The sequence below is a fragment of the Salmo trutta genome, chromosome 28 (assembly GCF_901001165.1).
Source record: "Salmo trutta chromosome 28, fSalTru1.1, whole genome shotgun sequence".
Classification (NCBI taxonomy): domain Eukaryota; kingdom Metazoa; phylum Chordata; class Actinopteri; order Salmoniformes; family Salmonidae; genus Salmo; species Salmo trutta.
In genome coordinates this window covers 7,478,449-7,496,842 of record NC_042984.1, presented here as the reverse complement: position 1 = coordinate 7,496,842, position 18,394 = coordinate 7,478,449, and the positions used below count along the sequence as shown (strand labels likewise).

General features: G+C 47.2%; 1 protein-coding gene across 1 annotated transcript in view; it reads right to left on the bottom strand.

Moving 5' to 3' along the window:
* The window catches only part of LOC115166459 (copine-5), a 176,996-nt gene that overhangs the window by 17,177 nt on the left and 141,425 nt on the right, over positions 1–18,394 (bottom strand). The window contains exons 15-18 of the mRNA XM_029720358.1: positions 14,508–14,554; positions 14,157–14,338; positions 6,763–6,890; positions 4,754–4,856 (exon numbers count right to left, since the gene is read on the bottom strand). Coding sequence (XP_029576218.1) covers positions 4,754–4,856; positions 6,763–6,890; positions 14,157–14,338; positions 14,508–14,554 — 460 coding nt within the window. The remainder of the gene's footprint in view (positions 1–4,753; positions 4,857–6,762; positions 6,891–14,156; positions 14,339–14,507; positions 14,555–18,394) is intronic.

Below are 18,394 nucleotides of genomic sequence, written 5' to 3'. Positions count from 1 at the left end.
ATCTCAACTGTCAGTAGAAACCACATTTGTTTAAGCAAGTCAGCCATGTCTTTTCAACAGGCCGTAAATGAGGCTGACTGAACTGTTTCGCTGCCAGACAAGGCTCCGCTGATAGCCATGTGTACAGTTTGTGGGCACCGTTTGTCACCGTTAGAGTGCAACTAATGTCTTGTTTACTGTTGTGTTGTGTAGTGGCTTTTGCTGGCATGCAACCCACTTTTTTTGTTTGCCCCACCAAGATGTACATGCTAAAATTGCCACTGCCTGGAATGCATTTCAATTAACAGGTGTGCCTAGTTAAAAGTTAATTTGTGGAATTTCTTTCCTTCTTAATGCGTTTGAGCCAATCAGTTGTGTTGTGACAAGGTAGGGGTGGGTATACAGAAGATAGCCCTATTTGGTAAAAGACCAAGTGTATATTATGACAAGAACAGCTTAAATAAGCAAAGAGAAATGACAGCCCATCGTTACTTTAAGACATGAATGTCAGTCAATGCGGAAAATTTCAAGAACTTTGAACGTTTCTTCAAGGTCAGTTGCAAAAACCATCAAGCGCTATGATGAAACTGGCTCTCATGAGGACCGCCACTGGAAAGGAAGACCCAGAGTTACCTTTGCTGCAGAGGATAAGTTCATTAGAGTTAACTGCACCTCAGATTGCAGCCCAAATAAATGCTTCACAGAGTTCTGGTAACAGACACATCTCAAGATCAACTGTTCAGAGGAGACTGCGTGAATCACGCCTTCATGGTCGAATTGCTGCAAAGAAACCACTACTAAAGGACTCCAATAATAATAAGAAACTTGCTTGGGCCAAGAAACACGAGCAATGGACATTAGACCAGTGGAAATCTGTCCTTTGGTCTGATGAGTCCAGATTTTAGATTTTTGGTTCCAACTGCCGTGTCTTTGTGAGATGCAGAGTAGGTGAACGGATGATCTCCGCATGTGTAGTTCCCACCGTGAAGCATGGAGGAGGTGGTGTGTTTTACTGGTGACAGTGTTGGTGATTTATTTAGAATTCAAGGCACACTTAACCAGCATGGTTAAGGCAAAGGGTGGCTACTTTGAAGAATCTCAAATATAAAATATTTGTGGAACATTTTTTGGTTACAATTTGATTCCATATGTGTTATTTCATAGTTTTAAAAATAAAGAAAAACTCTTGAATGAGTAGGTGTGTCCAAACGTTTGACTGGTGCTGTAGGTCATAACATTAATTAGTAGAAACACTTTTATCTCTGCCACATTCAAAGACATTTCCACTCAATCTTATTCATGATTCCTGGAACAACATGAGATATGTTGGTGATCTAACAGCAGGTGCTTGAAACCATTTAATGATGAACTAGTGCTTTCGAAGCAAAACCTGATGTGCATTAACGCTTAGCAATTACTGTATCTAACATGCCCTGTACTGTACACTGTAAATCTATTATAATAACACCTCTTACTCCTCTCTGCTTATCTGAACTGTCTCTATCCCACTACGTCAACGTAATGGATAAATCTATGTTTTATCCTCCAAACACCATCCCACCCCCACTTCCCCCACCCCCACCACCCCAACCACACCCATCACCACCCCAACCACACCCACCACCACCCCAACCACCATCCCACCACCCCAACCACCACCCCCACCACCACCACCCCAACCACCATCCCACCACCCCAACCACACCCATCACCACCCCAACCACACCCACCACCACCCCAACCACCATCCCACCACCCCAACCACCACCCCCACCACCACCACCCCAACCACCCCCACCACCACCCCAACCACCCCAACCACCACCACCCCAACCACCCCCACAACCACCCCAACCACCCCCACCAACATCCCAACCACCCCCACCCCTCCCACCACCCCCAACCCAACCACCACCCCAACCACCACCCCCACCACCCCCACCCCAACCACCACCCCCACCACCCCCACCCCCACCCCCACCACCACCACCCCCACCACCACCCCAACCACCCCCACCACCACCCCAACCACCACCCCCACCACCCCCCCAACCACCCCCACCACCCCAACCACTCCAACCACCACCCCCACCACCCCCACCACCCCCCAACCACCCCCACAACCACAACCACCCCCACCACCACCCCCACCACCCCCACCACCCCCCAACCACCCCCACAACCACAACCACCCCCACCACCACCCCAACCACCCCCACCCCAACCACCACCCCCACCACCCCCACCACCACCCCAACCACCACCCCCACCACCACCCCAACCACCCCCACCACCACCCCAACCACCACCCCCACCACCCCCCCAACCACCCCCACCACCCCAACCACTCCAACCACCACCCCCACCACCCCCACCACCCCCCCACCACCCCCACAACCACAACCACCCCCACCACCACCCCAACCACCACCCCCACCACCCCCCCAACCACTCCAACCACCACCCCCTACTTTAACCCAGGGGATCATGCTTCTGCACGCTGTTTAAATACTATCTATCTTTGGACTGCAAAAATATTTGCAAACCCAGCAACTTGGAATCGCTCGATCTCTAGCTGTCCTCGGCAGTAATAGTCTTTTCCAGTCTGCAGAAGATTTAAAAAAACGTTCTAATATTGCCAAGTTTTATTTCAACTGTCCTCTGCATGACAAATCAGTCAGTGAGTCAGTTTCCCTCCCACCTTCCCCTGTGACATGGGTATGAACTGCTAACATTCCAAATGGCACCCTATTCCCTATGTAGTGCACTACTTTTGACCAGGGCCCTGTAGGGTGTAGTGCACTACTTTTGACCAGGGCCCTATAGGGTGTAGTACACTACTTTGTCCAGGGCCCTATAGGGTGTAGTGCACTACTTTTGACCAGGGCCCTATAGGGTGTAGTGCACTACTTTTGACCAGGGCCCTATAGGGTGTAGTGCACTACGTTTGACCGGGGCCCTATAGGGTGTAGTGCACTACTTTTGACCAGGGCCCTATAGGGTGCCATTTGGGACACAGCCATGGAGTGCGGTAATAGAGTGGGCTAAAATGAATGATTGGCAGAAAGGTGACTCTACTGTTCTGTCCTAACATGTGAGGAAACAGGAGGCCCTCCTTTATAATTCACTGCCCTGAGAGGAGAGTTAAGGAGAGAACCATGGAAAATCATAGAGAGGGGTTGGAACTAATATTTAGCCAAAAGGCTGGCCTGGTACATTTACATTTGAGTTATTTAGCTTTTATCCAGAGCCACTTAAAATGGCAGACAGGACTGCAAAGGTGGCAGAAGCTGGCAGGACACAGAAAGCAGGGCAGAGGAAGCAGGTTAGAAGGCTTGGTTGAGGAAGCTGATGTTGGTTAGAGATAGATGGCTTGGCTGAGACAGGTTAGAAGTAGATGGCTTGGCTGAGGCAGGTTAGAGGTAGATGGCTTGGCTGAGGCAGGTCATAAGTAGATGGCTTGGCTGAGTCAGGTTAGAGGTAGACGGCTGAGGCAGGTCAGAAGTAGATGGCTTGGCTGAGTCAGGTTAGAGGTAGACGGCTGAGGCAGGTCAGAGGTAGATGGCTTGCCTGAGGCAGGTCAGAGGTAGATGGCTGAGGCAGGTTAGAGGTAGATGTCTGAGGCAGGTCAGAGGTAGATATCTTGGCTGAGGCAGGTCAGAGGTAGATGTCTGAGGCAGGTCAGAGGTAGATGTCTGAGGCAGGTCAGAGGTAGATGTCTGAGGCAGATGTCTTGGCTGAGGCAGGTCAGAGGTAGATGTCTTGGCTGAGGCAGGTCAGAGGTAGATGTCTGAAGCAGGTCAGAGGTAGATGTCTGAGGCAGGTCAGAGGTAGATGTCTTGGTTGAGGCAGGTCAGAGGTAGATGTCTTGGCTGAGGCAGGTTAGAGGTAGACGGCTGAGGCAGGTCAGAGGTAGATGGCTGAGGCAGGTCAGAGGTAGACGGCTGAGGCAGGTTAGAGGTAGACGGCTGAGGCAGGTTAGAGGTAGACGGCTGAGGCAGGTTAGAGGTAGACGGCTGAGGCAGGTTAGAGGTAGACGGCTGAGGCAGGTTAGAGGTAGATGGCTGAGGCAGGTTAGAGGTAGACGGCTGAGGCAGGTCAGAGGCAGATGGCTGAGACAGGTTAGAGGTAGATGTCTGAGGCAGGTCAGAAGGCCGAGGTAAGATAGAGCAGCAGACAAGATCTTAAAAGGAAGGTGTGGCTGTTCTAATGGTTTTACTAACAGTCGCAAATTCCCTTTAAACCCAGCCTGCTGTGAGGTCAGAGGTTAGAGGTCATCAGAGGTCAGGATGCCGTGCCGCTCGCCCATTGGACAGCTGGACAGTAAACACCCTCTCGGTCTATTCTCACGGCCAGAGAGACACAAAGTGGATTTTTCAAACAGACATTTCAGAAAGGCACAAGCAGAAGTTAATGTAAAGTAACAGTGCTGTGATGTTCATAAACGAAACCTACATTTGGTCAAAGAAAAATAGAACATCCGAACAACAGTAAAAGAACTAGAGTGGATAACAGAAGTTAACATAGTCCTACATCCTGAAATAAAGTGGCTCTGACGAGCATGGCTCAAAGCAGCAGAAAAACAGACATTGATTTTGGCCCGGAGCTAGCTGTGGTAAAAAGCAGAGGTGCGTTAAAAGCAGAAAGTTAAAAGCAGCTGTAAAGCCCTGCGGAGAGGGAGAGAAAGACAGAGACAGACGCAGAGAAAGAGACACAGGGAGACAGAGGGCAGAGGAGGATTATGGGTAATGGGAACATCCAGCAGCCTACTCACATTGACGATGGCCTCCTTGGTCTGGGCCATGTCTGATATGACTCCGTCTGTGATGATGAGCAGGACAAAGTACTGAGAGCCGTCCTGTACGGCCGCTGCGTACCTGGCAGAGAGAGAACAGAGACTGCATTTGTAGACTGTAAATTAACCGCAAGAAGCCCAAATACATTTCATATTGGAATAAAACGTAATAATTTCAAACCTTGCTTACATTTGTTTATGATCACTTCTCTCTATTATTCGTGGAAATACTTGGGAACAGATTTCCCAAATTAAAATCACTTGAAGCCGATTTCCCTGTGTTTTTAGTGTATCCTCTGTCTGTGACATAGACACTCGGAATGTATCAACGTATTCTAGTGTATCCTCTGTCTGTGACATAGACACTCGGAATGTATCAACGTATTCTAGTGTATCCTCTGTCTGTGACATAGACACTCAGAATGTATCAACGTATTCTAGTGTATCCTCTGTCTGTGACATAGACACTCAGAATGTATCAACGTATTCTAGTGTATCCTCTGTCTGTGACATAGACACTCAGAATGTATCAACGTATTCTAGTGTATCCTCTGTCTGTGACATAGACACTCAGAATGTATCAACGTATTCTAGTGTATCCTCTGTCTGTGACATAGACACTCAGAATGTACCAACGTATTCTGGGAATCCACCATAGTGTGCCTCTGAACTGTGTATAGTTTTACCTGCCTTGCGCTGTTTGACTGGAAAGAAACAACACATTAAAAGGCGATCTCTTTTCAGATACTAACTTCCTGTCACCAGAGAGCGAGTCCCAGAGCCTCAATATAGACATGTTAAGTACAGCCTGCTGTGTACTGTAACTCCCATGTCTGTGATGAGCCAGTCTCAGCAGTGTTCTGTATGTACGTGGCCTAGTTTCCATCACCCATCCCTAGCTGTCCATAACATGAATCATTTACTGATGTGTTTAGCAATGCAAGTTGCTGTATTGTTTCTGTTATATATATTTTAGTTTGTTGTTGTTATTGATGGATTGCCAGGTAGGCTCTGACCAGGGGCTGTATACATTAATCCTCCCAGAATAGAATGGCTGATCTAGGATCAGCTCTCCCCACGTCCATGTCCACGTAACCTTGTTCGTTATGATCTGCTCCTCTGAGACGTTTCACACAGACTCTGATCTTATTATTGTAACTAGAGAAGACAACAGTGACAACATCCAAGTGCTCATTATGCCAAAACTAAGGACGTTATTGACATTTCAGCCAGAGCTCTGGGGTTGCTGAGTCCTTTCTCCTGCTTTCTAATTTAGCCTGTCAAACGATTGGCTCTCTGGAGTTGACACTTGAATTAAAAAGGGGTGTGTGCGTGGGGGTTGTGTGTCATCATAAGACAGAGACATGAGAGATTACTGCTGTTTGGGAAGTTAAATGGACATCAAGCCTACACATCAGGCGAAACACGCACACACGCACGCATGCGCGCACGCACACACACACACACACACACCCACACCCCCCCACACACACACCCACACCCACACCCACACCCACACCCACACACACACACACACACACACACACACACACACACACACAACGTGTGACCACTTATTAATTTGTTCTGGGACTTGACCACAAGTTACATCCGTCACCGCGGCGACAGTTTATTTTTTTTATTTCCCTTTCATTAAATCACAACACATCCAAAAAACAACAATTATTTACTGATAGTGTCTGTTAGTGGCTCTAATGGTCTGTCTGGATAAGTGTGGAGATGAAGGTTTCCTGAAGGTTTGTCTTTCAACTTATTTTCTAACCAAGGTTGAGGTAAGGTTGATTAATGACCAGCCTTGCGTTGCTGTTGAAATGTAGCCTAGTCCCAGATCTGTTTGTGCTGTCTTGTCATTCCTTTTTGGCTATAGGAATTGGCTGTACAGCACAAACAGATCAGGGATCAGGCTATATGAGTTGATAAGGAGAGCTTCTGTACTGTCTGTCTCGGGGGCTCACGATCACACTCACTTTGCCACATGGTTGACAACCGGAGAAAAGTTGGTGGGTCCGTAGAGTTGTACAGTCTTCAGACTCTGATGGTATGCTTCTAGAATCCCCTCCATTCCGTTGCAGTAGGGGTTCTCTATGTTGCCATTCTGCGATGGAGAAAATACAAAACATGTAACCTGAATTACACTGAACAAAAATATAAACGCAACATGTAAAGGGAAATGAAACAAAAGATCCCAGAAAAGTTCCATACGAACAAAAAGCATATTTCTCTCACATTTTGTGCACAAATTTGTTTACATCCCTGTTAGTGAGCATTTCTCATTTGCCAATATAATCCAACAGGTGTGGCATATCAAGAAGCTGATTAAACAGCATGATCATTACTGTTACATCATTACATGATCAACACTGACTTGCCTAGTTAAATAAAGGTTAAATAAATCAAATAAAAATACACAGCTGCACCTTGTGTTGGGGACAAAGGCCACTCTAAAATATGCAGTTTTGTCACACAACACAATGCCACAGATGTTTCAAGTTTTGAGGGAGTGTGCAATTGGCATGTTGATTGCAGGAATGTCCTCCAGAGCTGTTGCCAAAGAATATAATGTTAATTTCTCTACCATAAGCTGCCTCCAACATCGTTTTAGAGAATTTAGCAGTACGTCCAACCGGCCACACAACCACAGACCACGTGTAACCACACCAGCCCAGGACCTCCACATCCGGTTTCTTCATCTGCTGGATCGTCTGAGACCAGCCACCCGGACAGCTGATGAAACTGTGGGTACGCACAACCAAATCATTTCTGTACAAACTGTCAGAAACCATCACGAGATCCTGAGGCTCATTGTCCGCCAATATCCAGCAACTTCGGACAGCCATTGAAGAGGAGTGGGACAACATTCCACAGGCCACAATAAAGAGCTTGATCAACTCCATGTGAAGGAGATGTGTTGGGCTCGATGAGGCAAATGGTGGTCACACCAGATACTGACTGGTTTTCTGATCCACAAACCTACCTTTTTTTCTACAGATGGACATTTGTATTCTCAGTCATGTGTGTATTCCCAGTCACGCTCGTCGGATGTGGCAGGGCTTGCAAACCATTACAGACTACAGAGGGAAGCACAGCCGAGAGCTGCCAAGTGACATGAGCCTACTCGACAAGCTAAACTACTTCTTTGCTCGCTTCGAGGCAAATAACACTGAAACATGCACGAGAGCACCAGCTGTTCCAGAAGACTGTGTGATCACGCTCTCCGCAGCCGATGTGAGTAAGACCTTTAAACAGGTCAACATTCACAAGGCCACAGGGCCAGACGGATTACCAGGACATGTACCGCGAGCATGCGCTAACCAACTGGCAAGTGTCTTCACTGACATTTTCAACCTCTCCCTGTCCGAGTCTGTAATACCAACATGTTTTAAGCAGACCACCATAGTCCCTGTGCCCAAGAACACTAAGGTAACCTGCCTAAATGACTACCGACCCGTAGCACTCATGTCTGTAGCCATGAAGTGCTTTGAAAGGCTGGTCATGGCTCACATCAACACCATTATCTCAGAAACCCTAGAGCCACTCCAATTTGCATACCGCCCTAACAGATCTACAGATCTCCACACTGCCCTTTCCCACCTGGACAAAAGGAACGCCTATGTAAGAATGCTATTCATTGACTACAGCTCAGCGTTCAACACCATAGAGCCCTCAAAGCTCACCAATAAGCTAAGGATCCTGGGACTAAACACCTCCCTCTGTAACTGTATTCTGGACTTCCTGACCAGTAAGGATAGGTAACAACACATCCGCTGATCCTCAACACAGGGGCCCCTCAGGGGTGTGTGCTGCCCTCCTGTACTCCCTGTTCACTCATGACTGCACGGCCAGGCACGACTCCAACACCATCATTAAGTTTGCCGATGACACAACAGTGATAGGCCTGATCACCGACAACGACGAGACAGCCTATAGGGAGAAGGTCAGAGACCTGACCATGTGGTGCCAGGACAACAATCTCTCCCTCAACGTGATCAAGACAAAGAAAACGATTGTGGACTACAGGAAAAGGAGGACCGAACAGGTCCCCATTCTTATCGACGGGGCTGTAGTGGAGCAGGTTGAGAGCTTCAAGTTCCTTGGTGTCCACATCACCAACAAACTAACATGGTCCAAGCACACCAAGACAGTTGTGAAGAGGGCACAACAAAACCTATTCCCCCTCAGGAGACTGAAAAGATTTGGCATGGGTCCTCAGATCCTCAAAAGGTTCTACAGCTGCACCATCGAGAGCATCCTGACTGGTTGCATCACCGCCTGGTATGGCAACTGCTTGGCCTCCGACCGCAAGGCACTACAGAGGGTAGTGCGTACGGCCCAGTACAACACTTAGGCCAAGCTTCCTGACATCCAGGACCTCTATACCAGGCACTCTCAGAGGAAGGCCCTAAAAACTGTCAAAGACTCCAGCCACCCTAGTCATAGACTGTTCTCTCTGCTACCGCAAGGCAAGCAGAACTGGAGCGCCAAGTCTAGGTCCAAGAGGCTTCTGAACAGCTTCTACCCCCAAACCATAAGAGTCCTGAACATCTTATTCGTATATTTGTAAATGTTTTAAACTGCATTGTTGGTTAAGGGCTTGTAAGTAAGCATTTCACTGTAAGGTCTACCTGTTATATTCGCTGCATGTGACTCTAATAACATTTGATTTGAAATCCATAGATTAGGACCTAATGAATTTATTTCAATTGACTGATTTCCTTATATGAAATGTAACTCAGTAAAATCTTAGAAATTGTTGCACGTATGCGTTTATATTTTTGTTCAGTGTAGTTAATCAGGTAAAGGCCAGTTGAATTGTTCAATTCTGAGATTGAACCAGGAAAATAGTGAGGAAACACTAGTGTATCTGAGTATAAAGCTTCATAGATACTAATGTTGATATGCCTCCAAGCACCAAAACTAAAGCAAACATCATTCTACCATCACTGTACAGCAAATGAGAATAAAAAACCCTTGAAAGTGTGTGCCGGTTGGTTGGTTTCCATCATATTGTCAGGTTTAATAATCTGAATCAGAATGGAGAGCCCTTGGTTTTCTATGGTATAGTAGGTCAGGGCGAGACTGGCTGTGTGCTATGTTGTTTATTTCTATGTTGGTGTGCTTGGTATGGTTCCCAATCAGAGGCAGCTGTTTAGCGTTGTCTCTGATTGGGGATCATATTTAGGCAGCCATTTCCCCACTGTGTTTTGTGGGATTGTAACGATTGTCGTCGGGAGACGAGGAAGCGGACCAAAACGCAGCTGGGAGCGAACACATGTTTATTTAGACACAAATAAACACGTTACCAAAACAGACAAAGAATAGACGAAACGTTAACTGCTCAAACAAAAGAGACAACAACCCACAAACATCGTGGGGGAAAAGGAACTTAAATGTGATTCCCAATCAGACTTCACAAGCGACAGCTGTCTGATTGGGAAATCACCCGAGCCCAACATAGAAATAAAACACAAAGAAAGGCTATAACCAAAACATAGAAAATAAAGCATAGAAATGCCACACCCTGACCAAAATAGCAGAGTTCACCTGGTCAGGGCGTGACAGTACCCCCCCTCCAACGGTGCGTACTCCCGGCGCACCAACCTAAAGTCTATTAGGGGGGGGACCCGGGTGGGCGCCTCACCCTCGGTGGAGGCTCTGGCCCCGGGCGTGTTTCTCCCCCTGCCTCCACCCTAGCCCTACCCCTCTGGCCCGGACTGGACCACTGTGGAGCGGCATGCTCAGGCTCCGGAGCGGAGCCGTCGACCGGAACAGGATTGGGCACCGGTGGACCAGACACGGGCCGTGCCGGACTGTGGACACGCACCGTGGGCTTGGTGCGGGGAACAGGAACGGGCCGGACAGGACTGTGGACACACACCGTGGGCTTGGTGCGGGGAACAGGGACGGGCCGGACAGGACTGTGGACACGCACCGTGGGCTTGGTGCGGGGAACAGGGACGGGCCGGACAGGACTGTGGACACGCACCGTGGGCTTGGTGCGGGGAACAGGGATGGGCCGGACAGGACTGGGGACACGCACCACTAACCTGGTGCGAGGAGCAGGGACGGGCCGGACAGGACTGGGGACACGCACCACTGACTTGGTGCGGGGAGCAGGGACGGGCCGGACAGGACTGGGGACACGCACCACTAACCTGGTGCGGGGAGCAGGGACGGGCCGGACAGGACTGGGGACACGCACCACTAACCTGGTGCGGGGAGCAGGGACGGGCCGGACAGGACTGGGGACACGCACCACTAACCTGGTGCGGGGAGCAGGGACGGGCCGGACTGGACTGGGGACACGCACCACTAACCTGGTGCGGGGAGCAGGGACGGGCCAGACAGGACTGTGAACACGCACTGGTGAACTGAAGCGTGGAGCCGGTTTAGCCACTCGTCCTGGCTGGATGCCCATCCTAGCACGGCATGTGCTGGGCATGTCCACCGGACGCACCGGGCTGTGCGGGCGCACTGGCGACACAGCGCGCAACTCCGCATACCATGGCTCCTCCTCCAGATCTTCCCTCTGCAGGTCCTCAATCAAACGCCTCATCTCCTTCTCTTCCTCCGCCGTCATCCCCCATGAGAGCAGTGGTCTGGGCTCCTCCTCTGCCCTTCCGGACCACCCCATTAGCCCCCCCCAAAACATTTCTTGGGGGTGTTTTCCGGGCCTCCTCGACCGCCGCCTGCGACTCCGTCTACCGCTGGCTTTACCTCCTCGACCTGGGAATCCTTCCGCCAGGGTCCTCTCCCCGACATGATCTCCTCCCAGGTCCAGAACTCCTTCCCCTCGCGAGCCCATCTCTCGCGCTCCTTTTCCTCCCGCTGCTTGGTCCTGGTTCGGTGGGTTGTTCTGTAACGATTGTCGTCGGGAGACGAGGAAGCGGACCAAAACGCAGCTGGGAGCGAACACATGTTTATTTAGACACAAATAAACACGTTACCAAAACAGACAAAGAATAGACGAAACGTTAACTGCTCAAACAAAAGAGACAACAACCCACAAACATCGTGGGGGAAAAGGAACTTAAATGTGATTCCCAATCAGACTTCACAAGCGACAGCTGTCTGATTGGGAAATCATCCGAGCCCAACATAGAAATAAAACACAAAGAAAGGCTATAACCAAAACATAGAAAATAAAGCATAGAAATGCCACACCCTGACCAAAATAGCAGAGTTCACCTGGTCAGGGCGTGACAGGGATCTTGTTTTGGAGTGCATGTTGCACCTCAGTACTGCACAGTCATTGTTTGTTTCTTATTTTGCTTAAAGTTTCACCTTAATAAAGATGTGGAACTGTAATCACGCTGCGCTTTGGTCCGAGTATGCCTCCAACGACGAACGTGACAGTGACGCGATGGACATAGGCAGTGGGAAGTAGTTTGGGGGTGGGGGAGCTGTGATTTTTTTCTTCAATGGGGGGGGGGTTGCCCGCGCTCCAGAAGTCTATATCGGTCTGCTAATACAGGACTATGAAAGGCTCAGTACTTTAGGGAAAAAAATATTTGCTCTATTTAAAAAAAAAAAAAAAAAAAGGATCCTTACTTTGCATGGCTATGGCGGTGGAGACCTTGTTGATGGGCTGCTCATTAGTTTTATTGTACAACACCATCCCCATCCAGCCTTGCGGATAGGAGAGTTGGACCAGTAACTGGAAGGTTGCTGGATCTAACACCGTAGCGGACAAGGTACAAATCGGTTGCTCTGCCCTTCAGCAAGGCAGTTAACCCCCAACAACAACTGCTCCCCGGGCGCCGTTGACACGTTTCGGTTTGAATAGATTCAGTTGTGCAACTGACTAGGTATCCCATTTCCATCCACATTATCTGGCTGAGAGAAGTCTAATTGATTGAAGAATCCGTCAGGCTTATAGATGCCAAATAGCACAATAAAAGGTTTTAAATGAATCCCGTGTTTAATTTATGCATGCTCATATCTGGCAAAGGAACACACATGTTCAATCACTCACACGCACGCACGCACACACACACACACACACACACACACACACACACACACACACACACACACACACACACACACACACACACACACACACACACATCTTAATGCACATAGAAACACCAATATACAAGATTACAGAACATTCAACGCAAAGTACACAAACAACACACACACACACAAACTCGACTAGGAAAGGTAAATCATATGTATGTAAATGCTGTGCAAAAAGTCAGTCAAAGCCAGCCACGTTAATAAACACCAGAAGAAGTCAGTCAGAGCCAGCCACGTTAATAAACACCAGAAGAAGTCAGTCAGAGCCAGCCACGTTAATAAACACCAGAAGAAGTCAGTCAGAGCCAGCCACGTTAATAAACACCAGAAGAAGTCAGTCAGAGCCAGCCACGTTAATAAACACCAGAAGAAGTCAGTCAGAGCCAGCTACGTTAATAAACACCAGAAGAAGTCAGTCAGAGCCAGCCACGTTAATAAACACCAGAAGAAGTCAGTCAAAGCCAGTCACGTTAATAAACACCAGAAGAAGTCAGTCAGAGCCAGCCACGTTAATAAACACCAGAAGAAGTCAGTCAGAGCCAGCCACGTTAATAAACACCAGAAGAAGTCAGTCAGAGCCAGCTACGTTAATAAACATGCTGAATGTTTGAAGTGTGCTTCTTTGAGTCATTACTAACAGCATTAACACCCTCAGTGATGTACTGCACAGTAGCTAGCTATAGCTACATCTGCAGGTAGGGGCTGTACAGTAGCTAGCTATAGCTACATCTGCAGGTAGGGGCTGTACAGTAGCTAGCTATAGCTACATCTGCAGGTAGGGGCTGTACAGTAGCTAGCTATAGCTACATCTGCAGGTAGGGGCTGTACAGTAGCTAGCTATAGCTACATCTGCAGGTAGGGGCTGTACAGTAGCTAGCTATAGCTACATCTGCAGGTAGGGGCTTACAGTAGCTAGCTATAGCTACATCTGCAGGTAGGGGCTTACAGTAGCTAGCTATAGCTACATCTGCAGGTAGGGGCTGTACAGTAGCTAGTTATAGCTACATCTGCAGGTAGGGGCTGTACAGTAGCTAGCTATAGCTACATCTGCAGGTAGGGGCTGTACAGTATAGTTACCAGTTAGGATCCATCCATCCTTCAGTCAGAGGCTATACAGTATAGTTACCAGTGATGATCCATCCATCCTTCAGTCAGAGGCTATACAGTATAGTTACCAGGGGAACTCATTGGACATCAGATAATACCGAGTTTAGCACCAAACTCTGCCAGCTCTACCAGCCCCAGTGAGAATCTGTAGTGTGTGTGTGTGTGTGTGCGTGCGTGCATGCGTGCATGCGTGTGTGTGTGCGTCTGCAGTCATAGGACGATGATAGATAGTTACCAAGGGGAACTCGTGGGACACATGTCCATCGGGGGGCAGCTTGGCTCCGAAGCCCAGAGCAGGGAACATCTTGTCACTGTCATAGTCCTGAATGATCTCCCCTACAGCCTTCAGGGCCATGGCGTATGCATTCATCTGATACGGGTTCATGTAGTGGAGGGAGGTGGACTGGGACGGGTTACCTGGAGAGCAACCCAGGGGGGTTAGAATGCAGGGTTCATGGTTCAGAGTTCAGAGCTTGAGTAGAGACAACAGCCTGCTGGACTTGAGAGCCTCACAGTAAGAGATAGTCAGCTTATAGAGCTGTAGAATACAATACAAAGAATGTATGAAAATAGTACCAGCCCTCACCATTGGATGCTGTGAAATCAATGGCCACCGTGAAGTGAATCTGTGTTCTGGAAGAGAAGAACAGAGAAAAAGATTGATTTTAGATATTGTAACAGAGAACTCCTGGTGTTTCATTTATAGTTGGGTTGAGTGTTACCCACCTGACTAGCTAAACTCTCTCTCTCTCTCTCTCTCTCTCTCTCTTTCTCTCTCTCTCTCTCTCTCTCTCTCTCTCTCTCTCTTTCTCTCCCCCTCTCTCTCTCTCTCTCTCTCTCTTTCTCTCTCTCTCAATTCAATTCAATTAATTTCAAAGGGCTTTATTGGCATGGGAAACATATGTTTACATTTCCAAAGCAAGTGAAATAGATGATTATCAAAAGTGAAATAAACAATAAAAAATGAACAGTAAACATTACACTCCAAAAGAATGTCATATTATGTCTATATACAGTGTTGTAACAATGTGCAAATAGTTAAAGTACAAAAGGGAAAATAAATAAACATAAAAATGGGTTGTATTTACAGTGATGTTTGTTCTTCACTGGTTGCCCTTTTTCTTGTGGCAACAGGTCGCAAATCTTGCTGCTGTGATGTCACATTGGTATTTCACCCAGTAGATATGGGAGTTTATCAAAATTGGATTTGTTTTCAAACTCTTTGTGGATCTGTGCAATCTGAGGGAAATATGTGTCTCTAATATTGATCATACATTTGGGAGGAAGTTAGGAAGAGCAGCTCAGTTTCCACCTCATTTTATGGGCAGTTTGCACATAGCCTGTCTTCTCTTGAGTGCCAGGTCTGCCTATGTCAACCTTTCTCAATAGCAAGGATATGCTCACTGAGTTTTGGGCCAGTCACAGTGGTCAGGTATTCTGTCACTGTGTACTCTCTGTTTAGGGCCAAATAGCATTCTAGTTTGCTCTGTCTTTGGTTAATTCTTTCCAATGTATCAAGTAATTTTATTTTTGTTTACTCATGATTTGGTTGGGTCTAATTGTGTTGCTGTCCTGGGCCTCTGTCGGGTCTGTTGGTGTTTGTGAACAGAGTCCCAGTGGTGTTTTACGTTGTACACAGAGGATATTTATTGCAGAATTCTACATGCAGAGTCTCAATTTGGTGTTTGTCCCATTTTGTGAATTCTTGGTCTCTCTCTCTTTAACTCTCTCTCTCCCACAAAGTTACCGTTACGTCCTAGTGGCTCGGCTTGAAGATATAATCCTCCCCATCTGTCTGAGAGACCACCTCAATTACCCAGAAGCCATCACTCTGCTCTCTGCTTCAGCTCTCACCTGGGAGAGAAGCACCGACCGAACCGACCAAGCCGGCTTTCCTGTTCAACCGAGTCAGCACCTCAAAAAAAAAACATATGTCTTTTATATATGTTTTATTTGTTATCCTTCTCCCAGCAGAAAAAGATAAATGAATTCACAGCACCGCAGAGAAGAAGCCAGTCTGGTTTCCAAGCCCAGTTAGGCAGCAAGCCAGTCCAACTACATGCATGGCCACACATCTGGATGGCTAGCTTCGCTTGGCTGGACTGCACCCCTACCACTTTTAAGACTTATAAGACGTGTTTGACTGACAGGACAGCAATTACTAGGAACATTAACATACACTGAGCATACCAAACATTAGGAACACTTTTCTAATATTGAGTTAAACCCCTCTCCCCTTTTGCCCTAGGAATAGCCTCAATTCGTCAGGGCATGGACTCTACAAGGTGTCGAAAGGGTTCCACAGGGATGCTGGCTCATGTTGACTCCAATGCTTTCCACAGTTATGTCAAGTTGGCTGGATGTCGTTTGGGTGGTGGACCATTCTTGATACACACAGGAAACTGTTGTGCGTGAAAAACCCAGCAGCATTGGAGTTCTTGACACAAACCGGTGAGCCTGGCACCTACTACCATACCCCGTTCAAAGGCACTTAAATATTTTGTCTTGCCTATTCACCCTCTGAATGGTTCACATACACAATCCATGTCTCAATAGTCTCAAGGCTTAAATCCTTCTTTAACCTGTCTGCCCCTTTCATCTATACTGATTGAAGAGGATTTAACAAGTGACATCAACAAGGGATTATAGCTTTCACCTGGATTCACCTGGTCAGTCTGTCATGGAAAGAGCAGGTGTTCTTAAAATGTTTTGTACAGTCAGTGTATGTGTGTACGTACAGTTGAAGTCAGAAGTTTACATACACCTTAGCCAAAAACATTTAAACTCAGTTTTTCACAATTCCTGACATTTAATCCTATTAAAAATTCCCTGTCTTAGGTCAGGGAATTATTTATTTTAGCTTTTATTTCTTTCATCACATTCCTAGTGGGTCAGAAGTTTACATACACTCAATTAGTATTTGGCAGCATTGTCTTTAAATTGTTTAATTTGGGTCAAATATTTTGGGTAGCCTTCCACAAGCTTCCCACAAGAAGTTGGGTGAATTTTGGCCCATTCCTCCTGACAGAGCTGGTGTAACTGAGTCAGGTTTGTAGGCCTCCTTGCTCGCACACGCTTTTTGAGTTCTGCCCACATATTTTCTATAGGACTGAGGTCAGGGCTTTGTGATGGCCACTCCAATACCTTGACTTTGTTGTTCTTAAGCCATTTTGCCACAACTTTGGAAGTATGCTTGGGGTCATTGTCCATTTGGAAGACCCATTTGCGACCAAGCTTTAACTTCCTGACTGATGTCTTGAGATGCTGCTTCAATATATCCACATCATTTTCCTCCCTCATGATGCCATCTATTTTGTGAAGTGCACCAGTCCCTCCTGCAGCAAAGTACCCCCACAACATGATGCTGCCACCCCCGTGCTTCACAGTTGGGATGGTGTTCTTCGGCTTGCAAGCCTCCCACTTTTTCCTCCAAACATAACGATGGTCATTATGACCAAACAGTTTTATTTTCTTTTGTTGGGATGTGCTAAACTTTGAACGTTGAGATATTAAATGAATAATAGGAAATGAAAAAGACTGGGTTATGTTAGAAGTTAATGGTTCTCAGAAGAAAGAAGGCTTTGGAATGTGTTTGATAGATGTGAGGAGAGCGATGTGTCGATACAGGGGAGACCGATGGACATCTGTGTATTAGATGAAAGAGGGGTTGAGGTGAGAAGGTGAGGACAGATTCCCTTAAGAGAGTAATAAATGTTTGGAATCCTGTTACCTTCTTCATTAGCTTCCTGTAGAGCCATAACATGTAAGGATTGGAGAGAAAGGGGAGTGACTTAAGTAGGATGCATATAAACTGAAGTCTGAAATCTTTAGCTCTCTGATTTTCAGCTGTACAGAACCCTTGGGAAGGATTAAACTTGGTTAAAGCTTCTCTAGTGTCCGTGGGTTATTTACTCTGAAAAATAAGAACCAAACACTTTCATCAGACCAGAGGACATTTCTCCAAAAAGTACGATCTTTGTCCCAATGTGCAAACCGTAGTCTGGCTTTTTTTATGGCGGTTTTGGAGCAGTGACTTCTTCCTTGCTGAGCGGCCTTTCAGGTTATGTCGATATAGGACTCGTTTTACTGTGGATAGCAGCATCTTCACAAGGTCATTTGCTGTTGTTCTGGGATTGATTTGAACATCTCTAGGAGACAGAACGCGTCTCCTTCCTGAGTGATATGACGGCTGCGTGGTCCCATGGTGTTTATACTTGCGTACTATTGTTTGTACAGATGAACATGGTATCTTCAGATGTTTGGAAATTGCTTCCAAGGAGGAACCAGACTTGTGGAAGTCTACAGTTTGTTTTCTGAGGTCTTAGCTGATTTCTTTTGATTTTCCCATGATGTCAAGCAAAGAGGCACTGAGTTTGAAGGTAGGCATTGAAATACATCCACAGGTACACCTCCAATTGACTCAAATTATGTCAATTAGCCTATCAGAAGCTTCTAAAGCCATGACATCATTTT